General features: G+C 47.2%; 1 protein-coding gene across 1 annotated transcript; it reads right to left on the minus strand.

The window, feature by feature from the left end:
* Positions 1-695: 695 nt before the first annotated feature.
* On the minus strand, positions 696-18,037 carry LOC119380732 (basic proline-rich protein). Its single transcript, XM_049412737.1, has 8 exons — positions 18,011-18,037; positions 17,120-17,320; positions 14,585-14,640; positions 10,389-11,861; positions 7,584-7,709; positions 4,540-4,743; positions 3,259-3,513; positions 696-2,027 (listed from the first exon to the last, which is right to left on the minus strand). Exons 1-8 carry the CDS (start codon positions 18,035-18,037, stop codon positions 1,817-1,819), a joined length of 2,553 nt encoding a protein of 850 aa, XP_049268694.1. The 3' UTR covers positions 696-1,816.
* Positions 18,038-21,815: the final 3,778 nt, after the last annotated feature.

Below are 21,815 nucleotides of genomic sequence, written 5' to 3' on the forward strand. Positions count from 1 at the left end.
TGCCCGCCGGGATCCTCAGTATCGCTTAGCCGAATATGCCTGTCGGCGAGTTGGTTACAAGCCAGACGAGCGTTTCGCGGGAGCCTCGGCAAGATTTCAACGGGAGTTGGTCGGGAATCCCTTCGGGTACCCCGCGTGTGATCGTGTGTGGTTCATTGGACACCTTTCGACCGTATGCGTGGCCAACTGCAGCGTGACAGTGCGGCGATGACGACCCGGCAAAAATAACTGATTAAATGTCATCGAGGAAAGACTGGTGCCGCCACGCCTTCCGTTCATGTACATACGTTGCTTCACCCTCGGCAGTGGCCAGCCGTTCTCACTCTGCTCCACTGGTTTTCTCAGCACCAGTGTGCAGCCTTCTTTTTAACATACACTGTGACGTCGTACATATATTGTATGAAGCCGTACTCACGAGAGAAAGCAATTTTTGCTTGGATGACGCTTAATTATATATTCGTTGTTTTGGATGTAAAGAATTATGTCTGGTTTGAAATCTACGAACTTTCATGACACTATTTGCGACCCTTCAAAGGCGACCCTCGAGACTCTTAGTGCGTAGAGGAGACACAGAACAGACGCAAAGGGCACATTTTGTGAAATCGTTTATTTGATGCGACTTGCAAGGCTGCTCAGAAGGGAAAAAATGCATCCATAGGTCACTCGCGCTCTTTGCACCCTTGTTTGAATACCGCCAGAAAGGGCCTTCTGGTTTCCGCTGAATACAACATTGTAACTGCAGTGGCCGAGGGGCTTAGGAAGGCACGATGCAGGGGGACGTCGCAATGGGCTCTATAGAAACGCGAAGGGGATAACGCACTCTCGGAACAATAAAAGGAATTGCTTCAGCTTGTTCCGCTTTGTCCCTCTGCTAGCCTAAACTCATAACACAGCAACGTGAGCGGCTGTGAATGCGCATTAAATCGGACGTAAATAGTTTCGTGCCGGCTAACAGTGGCGCGAGTCCGAGGCATCAGACCCCAATCGGTTTCTATCATGTCACGGCGTCCCCCTGTTAGGACAAAAGCTGCTTGTTACAAAGAAGGAGAATAAGAAGGAACTCTACATTACAACGTCGGATAGTCCAAAGGCCCATAGTATCTAGCATAGGGAACGCATGACTCTTGGGAAATGAGAAATTTTCATAAGTGGTATAGACGCACATTGCGAGCTATAACGGTTTGTGCTGATTATAGTGAAGGCATATACAATTTTTGCCTAAATAACATGCCAGAAAAGGCACAAAACCTTGTTGAAAACAGTAGCACTGGAATGTGAGCCGTTATTTTGTTGGAGCAGTTCTACCTCGAATGCGAAAAAGCCAGGCATCGCCAAAGTTTGTTCTATAACGGGTCACAACTACCCGAGTTCACTTGTGACGGCCTATTAACGTGTATATGAGAATTTCTTAGGTCATCGAAATCGTCAACTTGTTAGCTTATGAGTAAAATCATTTCCCGCAATAGTGAATGGCTTCTTGGATCACGTTCACGAAACCATGGATGGGTATTAATCGTGCACATGAAGACACTGATTGACAAAACTAAGCTTGCATTCGGCTTCTACACTGCTATTGAGCCGTGCTTGCATAGTTGTGACTGCTCTTGAAAACTGAGCTATTCTTTGACGTATTCTGAGCTGTCGCGGAGAACGCTTCTCAATCCGACAATTCTCTCTCCAGGCGCCGCCCATCGAAACAATCGTTAGTGAAGGAAATCGACAATGCCCACATTCTTTGCTTGAAAGTCTGTTATGCGTAGCAAACTTATTTGAGCTATTCAGGAAGAAGGAAACAAGGGAGTGCAGGCATGGCTTCTCATTTCTTGTACGACTGCGGCTGAGAGGCACCTCCGCCTCCGCTGGCGTCCACACGGCACGAGCAGCCGGCGGGGAACTTGAACAGCGTCACCTGCGGACTCTTTTCGGGGTTCCACGGGTGCAGCGCGAGCAGCCGATGTAAGCTGTAACGTTGCTGGCATGTCGACTCGTAGAACGGAGCGATGAAAGAGCACGGCTCGTCCGGTTTCCTGCAATGAAGGACATCTCGTTGAGTCTTGATTTGCGTGAAATGTGTTGCCGAAAAGCGTTCAGTACCACATCTTTACAGAGGGGTTTCTCCCGGTGAGATGCACAATTACTACCAGACGCATTTCTTAAGTGAACCAATTTTTGTGCCGTACATCCGAAGCTTCTTTATAATGCTCACGGGGGCCAACCATTCGGTATCTTCACGATTTACAAACACGTCCTGCATTATGAAATCTCTTGATTTTTTTGCTCCGGTACTTCCACTTGTTATATTTGTGCTTTCGGGTACTCATTATGAGTAATGGCTTTTGTTCGGTGAATATCTGCTAGAGGAGCCAACTGCTTCTTCTCCTTAGTGCTTTCATCCAACTGTCGCATTTCCATGACAATGGGGTTCGAGCCTTTCGTATTCAGTATCGCTGGACTGTTTCAGTGAATGTCTCCTAGATAGCTTCGTCGCTACCCTTTCAATGCTGCTATAGAATGGATCAATGTTGCCAGCTAAGTTTTATAAACCTCCATTCTCTCTTCCCTGTAGTCGTGGCCATTAGTTAGCACTCTTTCCCTCCTTCTCGCCTCGCCAAGGCCAACTCAGGTAATGCAGAAAACAGTCCAAGAAATCAAGAGGGTGAAGACAGAAAAAGCGCTTTTATTGTGGATCCTGAACAAATGTAAAGACGTATGCGAATCCGGAAAATGAAAGGAAAGCGCAAAATGAAAGAACGTAAACTACTACGTGTCGTCCGCACCAAAAAGGTCAAGCTATTTCTTTGATAAACCCACGTACGATTAGGTGGCATCTGCCACATGACCGTCCACGGTTTACGTAGCAACTACCTCACGTAGACGACACGTGACAGTTTACCTCCTTTCTGCCGGTTTCTTTTCCTTTCGATGATCGAGATGCGTGCTTATATATACTCGGGATTCGCAACAAAATCTTAGTTGAAGGTTAGCGCTTGTCCTGACTTATTCCCTTCATTTTTTCGGCTCTGTTTTCTGCAGTACGATGAATTACCACCAAGCCTAAGCCTCCATCCGTCCCAGTTAATGCCTCATAATCGTTCGAGGAGCCGCGCTAATCTCGAAGTGAGTTTATCCTGCAATTCCTAGCCAATTCACTTTCATGCTGGAGGTGCTCTAAATCTATTCATCAACCGCAGGCACAAATGACCGATAAGTACCTGGTGATCTCAAGATGCAGAAGCAGCGAGACTTGGAGATGCCTACCTGCAGCTCTCTGTGCGCACTTTCTGTGGGAAGGCATCCGTGTTGATGACGAGCATCCACTCCCCAGATATGGCGTCCTTGGCCCAGCCAGGTCGCATTGTCTTTGCGTCGGTCTCGCAGGCGAAGGCTCCGCGGGCGGCGGAGCTGGTGCCCAGGTGGTTAGGGAAAAGCTCGGGGTCACCGACGGTCTGCAGCTCCTCGTACATGATCTTGATCTTCTTCAGGTCACGCTCCACCATCTTTCCCACGTAGTCCCTGCATAAGGAAATTTAAAGGGTTTGCGTCTGCATGTCATGTTGATCACAATGAGCGCAATGTATCGCGTGATAACTTTTTTACGTTAGGTACATTGCTCAACAAGAGTGAGAACCTCAGAGGCAACAACGCGTGACGCGTAAATGTAAAAGAAATGTATCGCATAGCCAGCATGTACAAGAAAATGCACCTCACCAAGCTTTTGCTCAATGCAAGCGCATCTAGACCAACAGAAGTGCTGAAAATTCGAATGCAAGGCCGTCGCTTTTTTCGGGAAAACCCCTGCCAATAGGACACGTAGCACTAGGGCAGCGCGAACGACGTAGGATTATCCCGCTTCGCTGCACGGTAAGAGCGTACTTTAAAGATAAATGGACCCATGAAAAATGCACGAGGAACGTCGGCTTCTATATGGACTTTATGGAATATTGCAGGCAGGCTCAGCTTTCAATTTGCCAAATATATTGCCATTTAGCGCCAAAAACAGACGAAAATGCTTTGCACTCTTTGCGACGTGGTTACCATGGTGACCACATTGCGCGTACACTTGCTACGTAATTGAGCTTACGCAGCAAGTGGACGCGTCAAGTACGGATAGAGTTCATGAAGGTTCGCGGGCGTACTGTCATTCAGGCTATTCGCAATTTTCACGGCATATAGGCGGCGTCACACTAGATCCAATATGGCGGTCGTTACGATTATCGCAGCGCAGCCTCCAGGAAAAGTCACGCCAGGGCGGCGCCACCTCGCCGTAACGCGCGTAAACGCAGCTGCTCGCGAAGACCACCAGCTGCGACGACGACGTATCCGTTCGCTCGTTAGGTCTTCATTCAGCATGAATGGACGCTCGGGTAGCGTGCTTGCCGGCTGAAGTTTACTTTTACTGCTTTATTTTCAGGAAAGTAAGTTTGTTTGCCTGTTTCTATTCTTTGAATTTATCGGGAGTTCCCGCTCACGGCTGCCCAGGACGACAGCGGAATTTGTGCGACACGGGAGTTTTTGAAAATGCGCCAAAAAGAAACTCACGACGGGTAGTCATTCGTGAGGACGCAGAAGTTCTCCCCTTGCACTTTGCAGGGCGGGAAATCGCCATCCGGACCGGGTCTGTCGGGTCGAGGTACCACGACTGGAGGGCCAGTTGGGGGCTCTGCGGGATAGCCAGCTCCCGGAGGAGGTCTCGCCGGACCCAGCGGCCCAGGAGGCCCAGAGGGAGGTCGCCTTTGAGGTGGCCTGGGTTATCGAGTGTTGTAGGCGTTACAAAAAAAAGTAATTAAATACGTTACTCGTTACGCTAAAAATTGGAACTTGTTATCGTCCTACGTTAGCTCAAAAAAAAAAAAAAAGGTAACGCGTTACCGTTACCGTTGGAGAAAAAAGTTACGCATGTTACTAGTGCCGTTACTCCATGGTCAGAAATTTTAATCAGTGCATCTTCGCTGCAGGAACCCACAGTAACATGTTATAAATCTCATATTTATATTTAGCGTAAGACTTCTTGCCCAAAAATCAATTTTACGTCAACTACTGATTTAACGAGAATACTTCGCACAAACGTGCCGGACCTCAGCAATATTGTAGTGGCCTACGAAGTTACCTGCAGAGGTATATGTGATGGCTTCTAACTCTGTGCACGTGCTAAAGCCATGAGGTTTCATCATCAACGCTCTCCGCAAAGAAAACGCCACTCAACTCTCAGGAAATTTAGAGTAATTCTGACGGTGTGCACACATATACAATTTCCCGCCTTTAACATGTATAATTTCCCCAAAGATTGTGAGTGTTCATGTGAATGTGTTCAAGGTCAGCATCTTTCGCTAAAAAATTGAGTAACCTGTAGAAACGTATACCCGCAGTTGCCAATAGCAACAAGCATATTTAATCTTGAAAGCATGGTTGATAACCAGCGCTATAGAGTATTGCATGGAGCACTTTTTGATAACTACAACTTTTTGGAGAATTTAATGAACAGCTGCTTTTCAAAGCTGTCATCGGACAGCTTGCCTCGCTTCCTAATGAATACGTCTGCACCACGTTAAATAGGCGCTCGACGGACGCATAGGACGGTACTCTTAACGCCTGGCGGGTCGGCAGCAGTTCGCCTCTGCGTCAATGGAACATCGGGGCGAGCTGTGCGAAAGTGGCGCCTATGAGACGAAGGAGTTTTGTGTAAAACTCCCGTGATAATTGGAATATAAATTAACCAGTAACGTGACACCTCACGTTACCGAAAAATGTTAACGGAAGTACGTTACCCGTGGCAGTTCGGAAAGAGTAACGAGTACCTTATTAAGTTACCGAGAAAGTTACGCCTTACCGGCAACGCCGTTGCTTGTAACGCGTTACCGCCAGCACTGTATAAGACACTCGGTTCATGAAACTGCTGCTTCACAGCGCCACTCTTTTCCAAAGCGTTTCGCCAGCATGAGAAAACCAGCTTTCTTCTTGTCTTACGTTGGTATCGGGGTTATGGAGTCCAGCTATGCACAATAGGCTATCTAAGCGAAATTATAATATTGCGCACAGCTTAAAAGAAACACGGGGTTTCATAGGCTGTTTGTAACATGGCTGCCAAGGGCCTGTTGGGAGGTAATGACGTTTATTCACACACACACACACACACACACACACACACACACACACACACACACACACACACACACACACACACACACACACATATATATATATATATATATATATATATATATATATATATATATATATATATATATATATATATATATATATATATATATATATATATAACACCGTGCAGCTGGATGATCAGCCCAAGGAACCTTCCAGCATTGCTTACTCAAGGTGCTGTTGCTTCGAATCACGCTTACATATGAATCGTCATCGTAAGCTTTAGCTTTAAACACCTCAGTGTTTAAAGCTAAAAAATGAAATACGTCCCTGCACGTGTCCAATACATAAGCAGCAGGTCCATATCACAGGTCTTCTAGTTGATGATATGCTGTTTGCCGATAATCTCTAAATAACAACAATATTACAGCCATGTTAAGCTGTTTAGCTTTTGGTTCTAGAAATAGCTACATTGCACATGGCGCACGCACTACCTGAAACTTCCGTTGTACAAATCTGATTTCTGGTGCCTGCGTTTCGGTCCCGCATCTTTGGTACTGTGCATGACACAGTATTGAAAGGCTTTCTTTCTCGTGTGCGGCTACTAAAAGTTGTAAATTAAACTCGTGTTCGTCGACTTAGTAGCTCTGTATTTGGGTGAGAATAGCGTGCGTATCTCCTACAGTCATTAAATGGGAATCAAATGTAAACGTTTAACGGGAATGAAAGATACCATCCGTCAGGTGCCGCAGCGAGCTCGATCTGAGATGGAATTGCTGTTTATACTAGTTTCTACCAGTATGACTCCAATTTTGATTAATGACATAGCCCAATGTCGACTCTATCATGTAAAATGCTTAGCTTAACTCATTGCATTCCTTTCATAGATACTATATATATTATTGCGGTTTTCGGAGAACCGGTGCTTGACAGGGTGAACTGGAAGATGGCACATAGGGTCACTCGGTACTCGTGCCTCTAAAAATTGAATACGGCAACATCACGAAAGACGAGTTGGTGATGATGCACCATGCGCTGTTTCAACTTGGTGGTGTTACTGGTTTACTGGTCAGTGACAGGGTATGCGCATTCGCGCTAGATATGAACGGCCACACAGAATCACAGCCACCTCTGTAGAGTCAACATTTCATTTGTACACAAGGGTTTTCATAGCGACGTTCTACGCCACCAGGCAGCACCTGCTCCAAAGTATTGCGTGGGTCAACCTGCTTTTAGCACTCGTGTCCTCCCCCCCCCCCCCCCCCCCAAGCACTATGGCTCACCGGACGGGCCATTTTCATGTAACACCTAGGTTTCTATGCTCCTTTTTGTAAGAAAGTGCAAAAGTTCTTACACTAAATTGAATTATTGGCATAGGAATGGTAGTGGAAGTTTTGAAAATGTTATTGTTATGTGGAAAAGTGTGACACAGGTCAGGGCGTTCGTCAGTGACAGCACTGACACGCAGGTGAGCTGTGACATACAAGGGTCGCTGTGGCGGCAGGTCGTACGGCTGCTCGTCTTCGTCCACGGAGGGCGAAGGACCATCACCTCCGCCTTCGTTCGGAAGCAACACAACTAGGAACAAATCGTCATCCGGTGGACGATTCCTGAAAATGCGCAAGCGAAAAGCACAGACAAAAAGAAATGTCAACTTACTGTGGAGGAGCAACGGGAGGAGAAATGGGAACGAAGGGTTGGGTTGAGGGAGTGAAAGACGGCGGCCGCCTGGAAGGAAATGTGACTGTCAGGGCGATACGCTGTCTCATTCACACTAACCAGTGCATAGCGTGCCGTTGAAGGTAGGTGGCGCAGGCAAATTGCACCAAATAATTTTAGCCTTACTGTGAGGCGACTCTTGATGAAGACGCAATAAAAGGGAGGCTCCGAAAAGATCTGCTTGTAATTCAATTTAACACTACAGAACGCATAATAATTGCGTTAAGTGACATAGGTACACTTACCGGAGGAGGGGGCGTCAAAGGGGGCACTTACCACGGGCACCGTCAGCTGAATGCTGACAAATTCAACAAATTGTACCACGCATTCTTTCTGCAACGGGGATTATCTTTCGGGCTTTTACGCGTCGCCCTCTAGAGAACTGCACAGCGCTAATTAGGTATGGGGCATACACACAGCGCAGGAGAAGCGCTCTTCTAAGTCCCGTACATAATTTGCACTCTGCAGCTTACTATCATGAACCAACTAGACCATCAACACATTCTCTTAACATACCGTCCTCTAGCAAGCAGCGCGCCGCAGGACGCAATACGCAGTGAAAGCCACTTGCGCGGACGCTGTTCGTACGCCTATGGGTGCACCTGTTCGGCTACTCTGCCACTTTCCTCCTAAACAGGTTTCAACTTGCCCCACATGCATCATCACGAATTCTTCGGGGCATTTTGTTAACTACTAGCGCGTGTTCGAGTTCTGTGTGTTCGCTCTAAATGTTAACTTGGGTATTTCTTCTACTTTTATTTTTTCTTCTGAATCTTATCTATGATTCCTCATTTTCCCCTTCGCACATGTAGGGTAGACAACCAAGAACGTGCTTGGTTAACCTTCCTGCCCTTCGTTTCTCTCTCTCCATTTGGGGCTCTCTAACCAACTTTGAAAGCTTCTCGGCAAGCTGTTCTTTCCATCAACTTTAATTTTTTTACACTTATATCAAAATTACTACGATGCAGTTAGAGACTACATATAATGTATCTGTTGTCTGTCGGTTTCTTTCGGGCATATATATATCAGGGGCGTAGCCAAGGGGGGGGTTCATACACCCCCCCCCCCCCCGAAATTTGTCAGTTTTGCTTGCGTATATATACACGCACACACGAACGTACATAAAGTATTGTTGCACCCCCCGAAAAAATTTTGGGCTACGCCCCTGATATATATATATATATATATATATATATATATATATATATATATATATATATATATATATATATATATATATATATATATCGTCCGAAGAAGTGTTCTCGCTGAACCCGAAGAGATATTTTCAAGTGAAGATACACATTTGTAACAAAGATAACTGATCATTTCGTAACTCACGTTAAATTATCAGTTATTGTTGTTTGTTAAACGTGTGTATGTTCATTTGCATATATATATATATATATATATATGGATTGTGTTGCGACATGCATGTAGTAACAACGAAGTGTTGTATAAAGCAAAGATACATAGAGAGTTCTGTCAGTAAGAATATAGTACGGGATGTGAGGAACTAAAACTTCCATGGTCGCCATTACAAGTCAGGCAAGCATTTTGGCATGAAATATAAGCATATAATTTCCGGAAGGCTGCAAGATATGCGTGGTTGACATGCTTGAAACGAAGGGCAACTTTTGTTAGGCGCACTGTTGCGATATTTATTATTCAGCTTTCCAGCTTTTTAATACGCTCAACGGAGGCAGTAACTTTTATATCAAAGGCTGTATTTCCTGTGTGCTACGGCGTATTGCTCATGCTGTGGTTTTGAGGCCGTAGTGAAGTTCAGAAGTGGAAACACTTCCAGTCGTAACGTTGGCCCGATCAGTCTCTGCACATGTCGTGAAACGTTGTCACCGTAATATGTATCTCCGCTTCCGCAGCAATAAATTTTATATTTTTGCCAATGAAAACTTATTTACACAAATGATCCACTGATGTAAATAACGTAATCTTTCTATGCCACGCTGAACATACTGAATGACAACATCAAAAGAGGCTGCTGTACGAAACGCCGGATCTCTCAATACCTGCGATTTTTTTGTGATAATGTTGTGCAGTTTGTTGTTTTAGCTAAAGTTGTTGTTGTGATGTAATTTGAAAAATGTCATCATAATTTACAACACTACTCTTGGAACTCTCTTAGAGATATGCTTCACCTTAACGGAGGCGTAACATCAGTGAGTTGCGGTATACTGAGCATATGAATGAATTCTTTGACTGAAGCAGCTGCAAAAATATGTGGCTTTATGCACTAGTGAAGTGTAGCCAAATGACACAAATGAGTGGTGAAGAGCAGGCTGGTTGGTGCATATACTGAAGTTGAGAAAACAGCGCTAAGGCGGCACGAAGAGAGGGCAAGCGAAGGCGCTGGTTTATTGCACCTCTCCTCGTCTTCTCTTTCCTGTGTCCTATTTTAGTGCTGTTTTTCGACTAAAGAGGGCCCTAGTATGGTGACATCCCCGTCTGCTTTCTCTGATTAGCAGTTCACCATTCGACAAATCCAGGCTATTCTATGACACAAGAATGACTAGCGCAGCCACATGAAAAGTAGTCGCCAGAGGGCTTACTCTTGCGGTGGTCCTCCAGATGGTCTGTACTCTGGTGGAGGTCTTCTCGTTGGAGCAGGGCCCTGGGAAGGTGGCTGGTAAGGTGGACTAGGCCTGGGAGGCAAGGGCCTTGGTGCGGGAGGTGAAGGACGAGGGGCCTCGGGACGTGGTAGTGTCGGGGGTGGTCTCGGAGCTGGAGGAGGGGGTGGAGGTGGTCTAGGTGCTTGAGGTGCCTGTGGAGGCGTGTATGCTGGTGGTGGCCTAGGAGATGGAGGGGGCGGAGGTCTTTGAGGTGGTGGCGGCGGTGGAGGTCTCGGTGCAGGTGGCGGCGGTGGAGGTCTAGGTGCAGGAGGTTGCGGCACTGGCCTTGGAGCAGCTGGTGGTGGTGTATATGATGGTGGGGGTCTCGGCAGAGGTCGAGGACGAGGCGGTGGTGCCGGAACAGCAGCAGCAGGTGGTGGAGGCGGATACGATGGTGGTGGTGCGTGGGCTGGTATAACAGGCGGCACATACACAGTCGATGGTATGTAGACAGCCGGGGGCTGGTACACCACTACTCCAGGACCTGGACCAAATCCTGGTGCCGGAGAGGGACCGGGTCGTGGAACGGGCCTCGGGATAGGACGAGGAGCGGGACCAGGGGCAGGACCAGGGGCAGGTCCAGGCAGGTAAGCTGGTGGTGGTCGGCGCGGAGGTTGAGGCCTTGGCGCGGGGCGTGGTGGTTGGGGTAGAGGTTGGGGCCTAGGCGCAGGTGGTGGCGGTGCAGGCTGGAAGGGAGGAGGTGGCCTCGGAGCGGGAGGCGCTGGCCTTCGAGGAGGAGCGGGCACCGGAGGTGGAGCAAAGGGTGGTCTTGCGGGCGGTGGAGGTGGAGGCGGGGGTCTATAAGCTGGAGGTGGTGGCCTTGGAGCTGGTGGAGGTGGCGGTGGCCTTGGAGCCGGAGGGGGTGGTTGAGGTCTTGGAACTGGAGGTGGTGGCTGGTAGGCTGGTGGTTGCCTTGCTGGAGGCCTTGGAGCCGGTGGAGGAGGTGGTCGCCTTGGGGCAGGAGGAGGTGGCGGTGGTCTTGGAACCGGAGGAGGTGGCTGGTATGTTGGTGGTGGCCTGGCTGGGGGCCTTGCAGGCGGTGGAGGAGGTGGTGGCCTTGGGGCGGGAGGAGGGGGCGGTGGCCTTCGAACTGGAGGTGGTGGCTGGTATGCTGGTGGTGGCCTAGCTGGAGGCCTTGCAGCTGGTGGAGGAGGCGGTGGCCTTGGGGCAGGCGGTGGTGGCTGGTATGTTGGCGGTGGCCGAGCTGGAGGCCTAGGGGCTGGTGGTGGGCGCGGTGGCCTTGGTGCAGGGGGAGGTGGCTGGTACGCAGGGGGTGGTCTGACTGGAGGTCTTGGAGCCGGCGGAGGTGGTGGTGGCTGGTACACGGGTGGGGCAGGCTGATATTGTGGTGGTGCTGCTGGTGCGGGTGGTCTTGGAAGGGGAGTCGGTGGCCGGGGCGGAGGGGGAGGCCTCCTGAAAAATGGCGACATGAGATCAGGGCTCCTTACCACGAAACAATGTTTACTCGCGCCAAAATTGTTTGTCAGTAAGAACCAGCCTGTACTGATATCCAGGAAATGTTTAGAAAAGCGGCCTACTGATGGCCAGCAAAGTTCCGTTAGCAGAAGCTTCAGGAACTCTGCCAACTGAGAGTTAATAAAGCAAGGGGTGTTGGAAATAAGAAATATTAAAGTCTTGCAGGATAACTAAGTGAATTCCAACAATAGATGAAGCATGCGCATTGGTTGCTTTATGGATAATATTTACAGCTATTGATGACGCAACATTGCGTTGTTTCACAGGCGCGATGCTTATGTAAGGGCGGGTGAAATAAAGGGTTTTACGAATGTTGGTCAATCCAAAAAACAATGCCCGTACAGAATTACTCATTAAAAAGAACTGTCAGATACTGTACTTGAGAGTACGGCGCCGCATATTGAGCCTTACGGTTTGAAAAAGACTGGTGGAGGCGGCATTGGTCGTTTATTAGTAGGCGGATAAACCGGGTGTGGCCTTCTTAGAGGAGGTAGCCTGAAAAAAAATAATGGTGGGGCGAAAAAAGCGAGAAAGATTTTTTTAGCAGAGGATATATTCACTGCTGTTTATCGGCGTATGTGGCAAAAATATCAGGAAAAGCATTACCTCTTTCGTAAAAAATGCTAGCCTGTGCTGTATCTGCAGTAGGGGCGGCGTGAATCGGTGTTGTTACCTAACTTGGCTACAATGAACATTGGTCAGCCTCACAATGCATTTCCTTTTGCAGAAACAATGCTTTACTAGTTTCCCACAGATAGTTTGAGTATATTTCCTATAAAGTATAAAAAATGATCAGAATGATGTCATTACCCTTAAGAAAAAAAGACAATAAAATGTACAAATTATATCTGTAAAAAAGAAAATTAAAAATTTGTTCATTTTATTATAGTAAGGCTATCGGTAGATAATTCTCTCAAGGCACTAGAGGTATAAAAACTATTAGGAGCACCAGCTGACGTAGCTGATACAAAGATGCACTGAGAGAAGTGCTATTGTCGTTGCAGAAATGTGAGGTTTTTCCACAGTAATGAAAGAAGTGCCAGCAACAAAGCTGTCTCATTCCCATATCACAATGCGACTTACGTCACACATTACGAGGACTAAAACGTGAATTGTGTTCGTCCACGTGGTTCTTAGACACCACAACGGAATTAATCTTATACGCTGTTGACCATAATCTTGAGTTCTAATTAGGCCCCCAACTCCCACGACATATCGACACACTCATGCACCGCCTAAGACTCGGAACTCCTTATACAGAGCACTTTTTATCTCAAATTCAGCGTGCGCCATCGTCAACATGTTGCTGCGGCAACGTGCGTCATCTGTTGCTCGGCTGTGCCAAGCACATCGCAGATAAACAGCTACTCGTACAGGAACTCCATTTGCTGGACTCAGAGCGAACGTTCTCATTAGCGAAAATACCAGGGCCGTGGCCGTGATGAATATGTGTGATGAGTGTTGAGCGGGCTACACCGAAAGTGCATGCGCACCGGGCTTGTATGTGTGCTCTGTTAAAACGATAACTTTTGAACTTACCAAATGCAGTGCTGCATATAGGTATATATATTCTTTTCTGTTCTTAATTTTTTATCGCAACGATCACGTGAAAAGAGGTAGCCGTCGCCAAGAAATGGTGACAATAACTCCTTCATTTATTTTTATTTGTATGAAAGAAAAGAGGAAATATTTCCACAGAGAAATTACTACTGCTGCAATGTGTCATGAGAGGAACTGTAGGCACATTCAGAAATACTACTATTACTATTGCTGCGACTAATAATAATGGGATTTATTCATTAACAAATTATTAATGACCTGCCGCTGAATGACGGGTTTTATAGATATGCCTCGTGTTGTTGCTTTTGTCCCATTTATTTGCAGATTAACTACCCCTTTTGCTATTTCATTTCATAATAGCGTTCGTGGGATTTCCCAATTCCTTTTAAGGTTGTTTATAAGGAATCATCACTGCTATGTTACTTATATTTCTTACAGTTTACCTGTTTAAAATACTAAAATATTCTAGTCGGCGCTGCGCTCTGTCCGCTTCTCTGTTGTTCTGACGTTGCTACTGCTGATATGCTTGTGTTCTTATGTCACCGACTTTTGGTATGTCTCTTTGACAGACTACCTTTCGGGGTCTAGAAGGTACCATAATTTAAGCATACGTTAACGCAGCAATCTCTTCTCCATATCCTTACTAGTAACTATTGGGTGCACCTTTTATTATTGTTTAATATTTTATTTTTATTATTGTTACCGAGAACCTATCTGAGACTCTTAACTAGACTTGAATTCAACGTTAAGTCTTAGCTTCTTGGGTGCTCACATTTTAGGGCGAGACCTACGAATCAGGGCGAGACGTACGATGCCCGCCTAGCTATAGATATTGCCACTGGCACGCCTTTTTAAATTTTAATCTTGGGGAATAACTAAAAAAACTTCTACACGTGTAACCGCCGCGCTGTAATGTTTGGGAGCTTTCACGATTGTTTCAGTGTGATCTCATAGGACAGCGCGGACGACGCGAGTGTTTGAGATTATTCTTGAACTAACGCGGGCACCACGGATAACGCTGGAATGTTCAATCGTGGATGTATAAAAGCCGATGTGTTTCGCCAACGATCAGATTATCGGCGACAGACGACCGTGCTCACCTCTGTCGTTGTATCGTTAGCGTCACTCGCTTGTACAGGGAGTGATACTTGATTTTCTGGGCATGAGTTCGCCCAATAAAGAGTTTCGTCTTTACCAGTCTGACTACCGCCTTCTTCACCCGCACAATCTCGTGGTGTCTGGCGGAGGTGCCTGTCGCCACGAAAAGACAAATACAACTACTCGCCATTATTTGGGCTACGTCAAAGTTCTTCCCTAGCCACTTAAAGAATTTGCAGGGCAAAAACACGAGGACCACAAGAAATCAGAGCAAACAAGCACAATTTTTTTGCACTTGTCTGTTGTGTTTTCTTCTGGCCGTCGTGTTTTTCGCGCTGCATTTTCTACGAGTACATTACAGCAACTTGCCCTCCTGCTTCAGATTTGTCCCTTACCTATGCGGCAGGCCTTTCAAAGTGGAAAGCGACCATCGCGCCTTGTGTTGGGCAGCGAACCTAATGGACCATTCAGGTCGTCTCGCATGCCAGTATGGTGTGTAATTCCGGAAGGAAACCCTCAGATGCCAACTGCTTGTTCCGCGCCCCTACTGACCCACCGTAACAAGACGAGCAGGATGATGACAAGTTCTTGGGAGACCTAAATGCAGACGATTTTGCCGAGCAGCAGCGGAGCGATCCAGAGCATTGTGAAGCACTTGGAAGGCAAGACATGATGTCCCGAGAGTATTGAGGCGTGGATGTTCTTCGTTTTGCTTGCAAGACGGCGTGCTCAAACTTCTCGTCAGTTCGCCCCAACTACCTTCTGGTTGTGCCCTCAGCGCAGCGTCCAGAGGTTCTGCGGGCCGTGCTTGATGAGGCTACTATTGGCCACCTCAGCTTCTCGCGTACGCTCGCCAGGATACAGGAGATGTACTGTTGGCTGCATCTTAACGCCGATTTCGCCCATTGCATCAAACATGCCAGGACTGTTGGTGACGCAAGACACCACCGAGAAGGCTAGCGTGATTCCTTCAACCAATCGAACCACCTTACCGACCGTTCCAGCAGATGGGGATAGATTTACTGGGGCCGTTTCTGACGTCAACATCCAGTAATAAGTAGATCGTCGTTGCTACAGACTGCGTCACCCACTACGACAAAACGAAAGCCCTGCATAAAGATACTGCTGCCGAGGTAGCAAAGCTCTTTGTAGAGAACATCGTGGTACGACATGATGCTCCACACGTCCTCATCACCGGCAGAGGATGGCTTTTACGGCGGATCTAACTCAAGGCATCGTCCTGCGATACAGCGAAAAAAGTCTTCGCAAGACAGCTGCCTAGCACCTGCAGACGGATGGCCTGAAAGAATGCCTGAATAAAACCATCACCGACATGTTGGCCATTTACGCCGACGTTGAATTCGAAAATTGGGACGCCGTGATTCCGTACATAACTATCGCCTACAACACGGCAGTGCAAGAAACGACGTCTATGGCGCCGTTCAGTCTGGTTTACGGAAGGAGCCTGGCAACGACGCTTGACGCCATGCTGCAGAACGTCGTCAGCGAAGAAAATCTCGGCGTCGCCACCTTTATGCATCGCGACAAAGAAACCTGACCACTTGCACGCCTGTGTGTGTAGGCCCAGCAGAGGACTGACAGCCGTAATTACAGTCTTCGTGGACGTCATAGAATTTCAGCCCAGCGACCGCGTGAGGGACTGAACACCGATACGCCGACGTCGATTCAGTGAAAAACTTCATCGACAGTACTTCGGGCGTTATAGGTTATTCCGACGTTTTGGTGCACTGGAAGTACCCGATGGCATGACGCAATCACAGCGTGCGACCTGAAGTCGTCCACGTGGCACGGCTTAAGCTGCTCTTCGACCCTTGAGAATCCATTCACGTGCTCTTATTGTTTATGTGCATGGACCTTTTGCGCTTTCGTGTTTACTTGGCAGCATCTTCAAAGGAAGGAGTGTCTTTCTTCATTTTCAAGTCGTAAAACCTCAACAACTGTTATTATTACTAGTCATTTTCATATGGTCGGGCATCACTCGCAAAAACACGTGTAACCACAGCTCGGTGCAGGTCGCACCGTAGTATTTGGGAGCTTCGCGATTGTTTTAGACTGTTCTGATAAGATTGCGCGCACGACGCGAGCGTTTCAGCTTATTCAGGAACTAACGCGGTCGCCATCGATAAACGTGGAATCTGCGATCATGCATGTCTCAAATTACCTGCGTTTTCGGCGATTTTTTTTTAAAATGTGCATGTCATAAATTGTCACATTCTACAACTCTTCCACAAAAACAACGGCCGTTAAGCTAATAGTTAAAGAGGTAATTATTGAACCTTTGGCAATTACCTATTTGATTCTGACTTTAGGTGCGGCAAACTTTTTCCGCCTCGGTGTAGAGTTCGTTTGCGAGGACGACAGGGGCCTGACTATCATAGCATTTTCATAAATCTGTATTGTCTAAAAAGAACACCCTGTATTCTGCGAGTATGTGAACCATCGAGCATGGTTCTCGGTCGCTCCCATTATGAATTACTTGTTACAGCTTCCGGCGATCTCTATGGGAGAGCACTTACGGTGTTGGTGTTGCCGGACGTGATGGTGGAGCCGGGTACGATGGCGGCGCTGGAGCCGGGTATGATGGTGGTGCCGGAGCCGGGTACGATGGCGGTGCCGGAGCCGGGTACGATGGCGGTGCCGGAGCCGGGTACGATGGCGGTGCCGGAGGTGCAGGTGCCGCCGGTGGATAGGCCGCTGGTGGATAGGCCGGTGGGGGCCTGGGAATGGCGAGGAGTGTTCCAAGATTATTTACACTGCAGGAGCAGGTGATTACATATGCCTCAGTGAAAATCTATTCGTGCATGTAGAGATACAATACGAATCGGAAAACTTATGCTAGAGAGCGATCGCTTGAGCATGCATTTATATGTCGCCTTATAATTTGTTGTACCCTTTTTTTCAATGCCCATTGGTCGCTGGGGCTGGGATTAAAACGCTTTTTTTCTTCTCCCCTTTTTTCACTGTAACTTTTTTATGTTCTCATTGAAAATAATGAAATAATAGGGGTCCTGTTAAATAGTAAGTGGTCCTGCGCTACTTAAGTAATCGTCGAATGGTGACCTTGGCGTAGTTTATTGCCACACGAATAGATTATGGCAAACTTTTTTCAAATCCGTCGAGTAAGAGCGTAGCTACAGAGATTTATGGCACGCTTTCAGCGCTTTCTCTCCTCTCTTGTCCCGACGAGCATGCTAACAGGGAAAGATGGCACGGGGGAGAGAAACTACGTCAGGGCGCGTCATGTAACGCGTTCGGTCACCTTGGTGTTATTCTGGTGCGCGTTGATGTTGTTACTATGTAATTTTAGCGCTAGACACGGGACGGTGATAGAATGACAGATAGTTCGTATCGTTCTGTCACCGCCCCGTGTCTAGCGATGTTTGCTCCCGTCTGCATGATGCACCCACCAGCGCAGTTAGGTGCACTGCCGCCATTTTAGCGCACTTTTGAGTGCGGCGCCGGCACGAAGCGCATCTGATCAAACCACCGCTTTGATTTATGTCAGCCATCGGCCAATAGCAACAATCTGCTCTATGACGAAGTAGAGCTGGCACCGCCCCTCTGTAGATAGTGAGGACGAGCCTCTGTATGCAGAGAGGGCACGTCAGAACTTCGCGCGCCACCTGTATTGACGCGCACGACGGATTTACAGCAGCTTCTTTTCTCACCAATCACGAGCGGTGGTTCGGGACCCCTTTAAGCTACCATTGCATCCAATTGTGTTAGGATACAATGCATACGTCTGACAAAAGGTGGGCGTATATAGACGGGTTTTAGTTTTTATACTTTAACCCTTTATGGGGCATAATGTTATGAACAACGCATTCCACCTATTGATGGCGGCATTGTCATTTATATCAGCTTCTGATAATATGTACAAAATTTGAGCTCTCTATTTGTTAAGGGGTTTCGAGAAAAAAAGTAAGACATGTGTGTTCCACTGCCCTATGAGTGTATCTGCAAAAGTGGGATATATGTGTCCCACTGAAAGGCAGTTATTTCAGAAAGAAAAGTACATTTATTTTTTTATGTGAAGTTGCTGCTGTCTTATAAACCACAAAGGACAGAGCCTACAAACACCTACTCTCTATCACAAAAAAAATTCATCTAAATATTCATTGTACATCCACTTGCTAATGGCACTCGAGAAGCAGATGTGGGTACTGGGCATGCGCGCAACAGTATAAATTTTTGTCCGTGGAGGAAGCTCAGCTGCTTCCTCCACTGGAAGAGACTTCCCTGCGTGAAGCAGAATGAAAATTGGACACTGCAATCAGTTGCAGACAATGTTAGACTGGATACGCTTTCGAAAATTATCACTGAAAGGTTCTTAACCTTGCATTGCACAATGTTTTGAGGAGATTGTATGGGTAGGAACGAATAAAACCACTATAATAGAACATTTTGGAACTCGTAAGTATGAAATAAACTTTTCAGGCATACCACTCATGCTCAATCGGGTGGAGAGTGCGCTAAAATCTGATGAAAAAAGGATACAGAGCGTACAAGTGGAATGGTTCGTTTGGAACACGGCTATTTGCTGGGACTTTACGAATACCATAAAAACAACTACCAAAACTGCTTTCTAGAACATCTACGTGGTCGGACTAAAAGTCTGAAAGCCATTGAATCAGTGGTTTTGATCTAAAAAATTAGAACATGGGGAAGGAAAAAGTGGGACATATGAGTCCCACTGCCCCACAAAGGGTCAAGTTTCAGCTCCTAGAGAAATAAAGGTTTCGCTCAAGGTATACGCATGCTTCTCCTGGAGAAAATTGGCTGAAATTTTCGGCACTAGTTGAGAGAACTACCATGGTATCCCGCCCGCCGTAAAGGCTTTCGTGGCTTCCAAGCATAAGGATGCGGGTTCGACTCCCAGCCACGGCGACTGTATTTTGAGCGGTAAAAATTAAGCCGCCGTCCGCACTGCGCCATGAGTCACCGCCATATTCTCGGTTTTGGCAGGTAAGACCGCAGAATTTGGTCCTAGTATCCCATTCACATTGAAACACTCCTGTATGAAGCTTAGTTGCAATGTTTTGTTTGGACTGAAGGTATCTGCTAAGCGTTATATTTCTTCTTCATTTGAGTGCTGATGTTGCTGTGTGGGCCCTTTATGCGCGGACGCAAAGGGCGCGCGCACGCAAGAGAGCAGGAAAAATGAAGCATGGACCATACGGCAAGAGGAAATGTCGAGGCACTTCGAAAAGGCCACCATGCGGGATTTCGTGCATTTCGCCGACACGTGTGGAGGCGCCAACGCCGTGTCTATAGAGACGGGTCACAGGTACGCGTCTCTTAAACAGGACTCTTACGGTGACGGAATAGATAGGGTTCGCAGTTTAGCTTAATCAGCTTGCAACGTTTTATTGGTACTTGGATTTCGCACTTCTTATTGTCGCCATCGTGCTGAAAAATCCTCTAGTTGTTTAACGTCCCATTCTGCATAAGTGAGTGGGGAAGGTGGATAGGGGTGCAGAACCTGACCTCTTGTTGACATGCCTTAATAATGAAAGACATGTGCAAGAAAAAAAAATATTCAGCTGAACAGTAGGCCATGCAGAAATTCAGTAGAGTCAGTGCATTTTCCTTCGGAGGCTGTTGCAATACTTTGATGGATGCACAATGACACCTTTTGGACGTGAGCAGCGAGAATTGGACATATTTTGCAAGGAGAGTGCATGGGAAGATCGTGGAGGGTGTCTAGAGAGTTTATTGCTGCTTAACTATCGCCATATAAGGGTAGCTAATTAGGCAAGTCGGTAGAAATGCATATTTGCCCACCGCACCGTTCGCGTAGGTAATCCCGAGCGGTATATAGCGTTTGGACTTTGGACACCCGCGTTTGATAACGGCCTCATGAAAAGTTTGTCCTTGATATTGAAAGTTTTGTCAATAAAATGAGCAAAACTGTCCATGTGTTGAGAAATCTCATTGATTGTAGGATTTCATCAAAGTTCGTCATAATTTCTCATCGTGATCAAAAGCGTCCAAGAAACACAAGTGAAACAGTAGCAAAACTCTACCAATACGGGCAATTTCCTCATCAAATGCAGTGAGTTGAGTATTATAAAAAGAGGAGAGACTGCCAGACACCGTACAAAAAGAAGGTAAGAAACGAAGCAAAACGAAGTCGGATTCAGGTGAGTCTAATTAAGCACACCCTTGGGAGGTTTTCTGTTTCGCGAATATACTCACCACCTGGGAAAGGTTTTTCTGGCGAATTTCATGCCTAACCTTGCCTAACCTGCGCCCGTCCTCGTTCACTTCCTTGTCCGTGTTTACTTTGCGCAGCACCTTGTTTCACAAGGTTATACGCTCAGCTCTTCTACAACGATCGCGTCTAGGCTTTCGGGTTGTTCTTACTGCTAAATCCGACTACCGTCTGCACGCTCTCTCCGAAGGCGGCACTGCTGGCTACTGTGAAGTTGATATTCTGTATTGACCATACGGCCGTTGCCGCGCGAAAATCGCTCTCATAGTATTGTAAATAGCTTCATTCGAAAACTACGCTGCATCGCGAAATCTTCATCCCTAAAGCTGTTAGCGCTGCTGTGTTCCTGGGTGTGAGGGAATTCGATGTTCTTGTTTTCACTAAGTGCAAAATGCTTTAGCTTATGCAGAAGTTTTTCGGCGGCCACCTGGAGGTACTACACCATCGGATGATTCCCTCCTGGAGAACGCACATGAAGTTTACGTTTCGCTGATGCTACAACACCTACCTTCTGTGCGTTATAACTGCGGCTAATTCTTCAATTCGTTGATAAGCCATTCATATGGTAGCAGCATCGCCGACGACAAAGAAGAGAATGGCGGCCGACCTCACGGCAGCTAAGCGCAAAGGAGTGGCCCCTCGTGACCCCATTTCTCAGGCCGGCCGCCGTTCTTCGTCGTCGTCGGCGATGCTGCTATTTCCATCGCCACACAAGGTATCAGAAAGTGGTTTCGGCTTCCTTCCTGCAGTATAGAGCCAGTGCGGATTATTTCTTTACTGGAAGAGGGCGGTGGCTCGCAATTGCGGTGACAATAATTCTCGGAAATTGTACAGCGCGCACAAGGAAAGTGGTCGAGAGGGTGCTTCTTGTAACTTTCTGTCCTGTTTAAGCGCGCTGTTTTACGTTCAAGATGTACCAACTGGCCCGCGAACAATCATTGTTGTAGCCGGGAGTTGCTGCCGGAGGTTCAGGAGGTGGACGTTGGACTCGGGGTGGA

The sequence above is a fragment of the Rhipicephalus sanguineus genome, chromosome 1, assembly GCF_013339695.2.
Source record: "Rhipicephalus sanguineus isolate Rsan-2018 chromosome 1, BIME_Rsan_1.4, whole genome shotgun sequence".
Taxonomy (NCBI): Eukaryota; Metazoa; Arthropoda; class Arachnida; order Ixodida; family Ixodidae; genus Rhipicephalus; species Rhipicephalus sanguineus.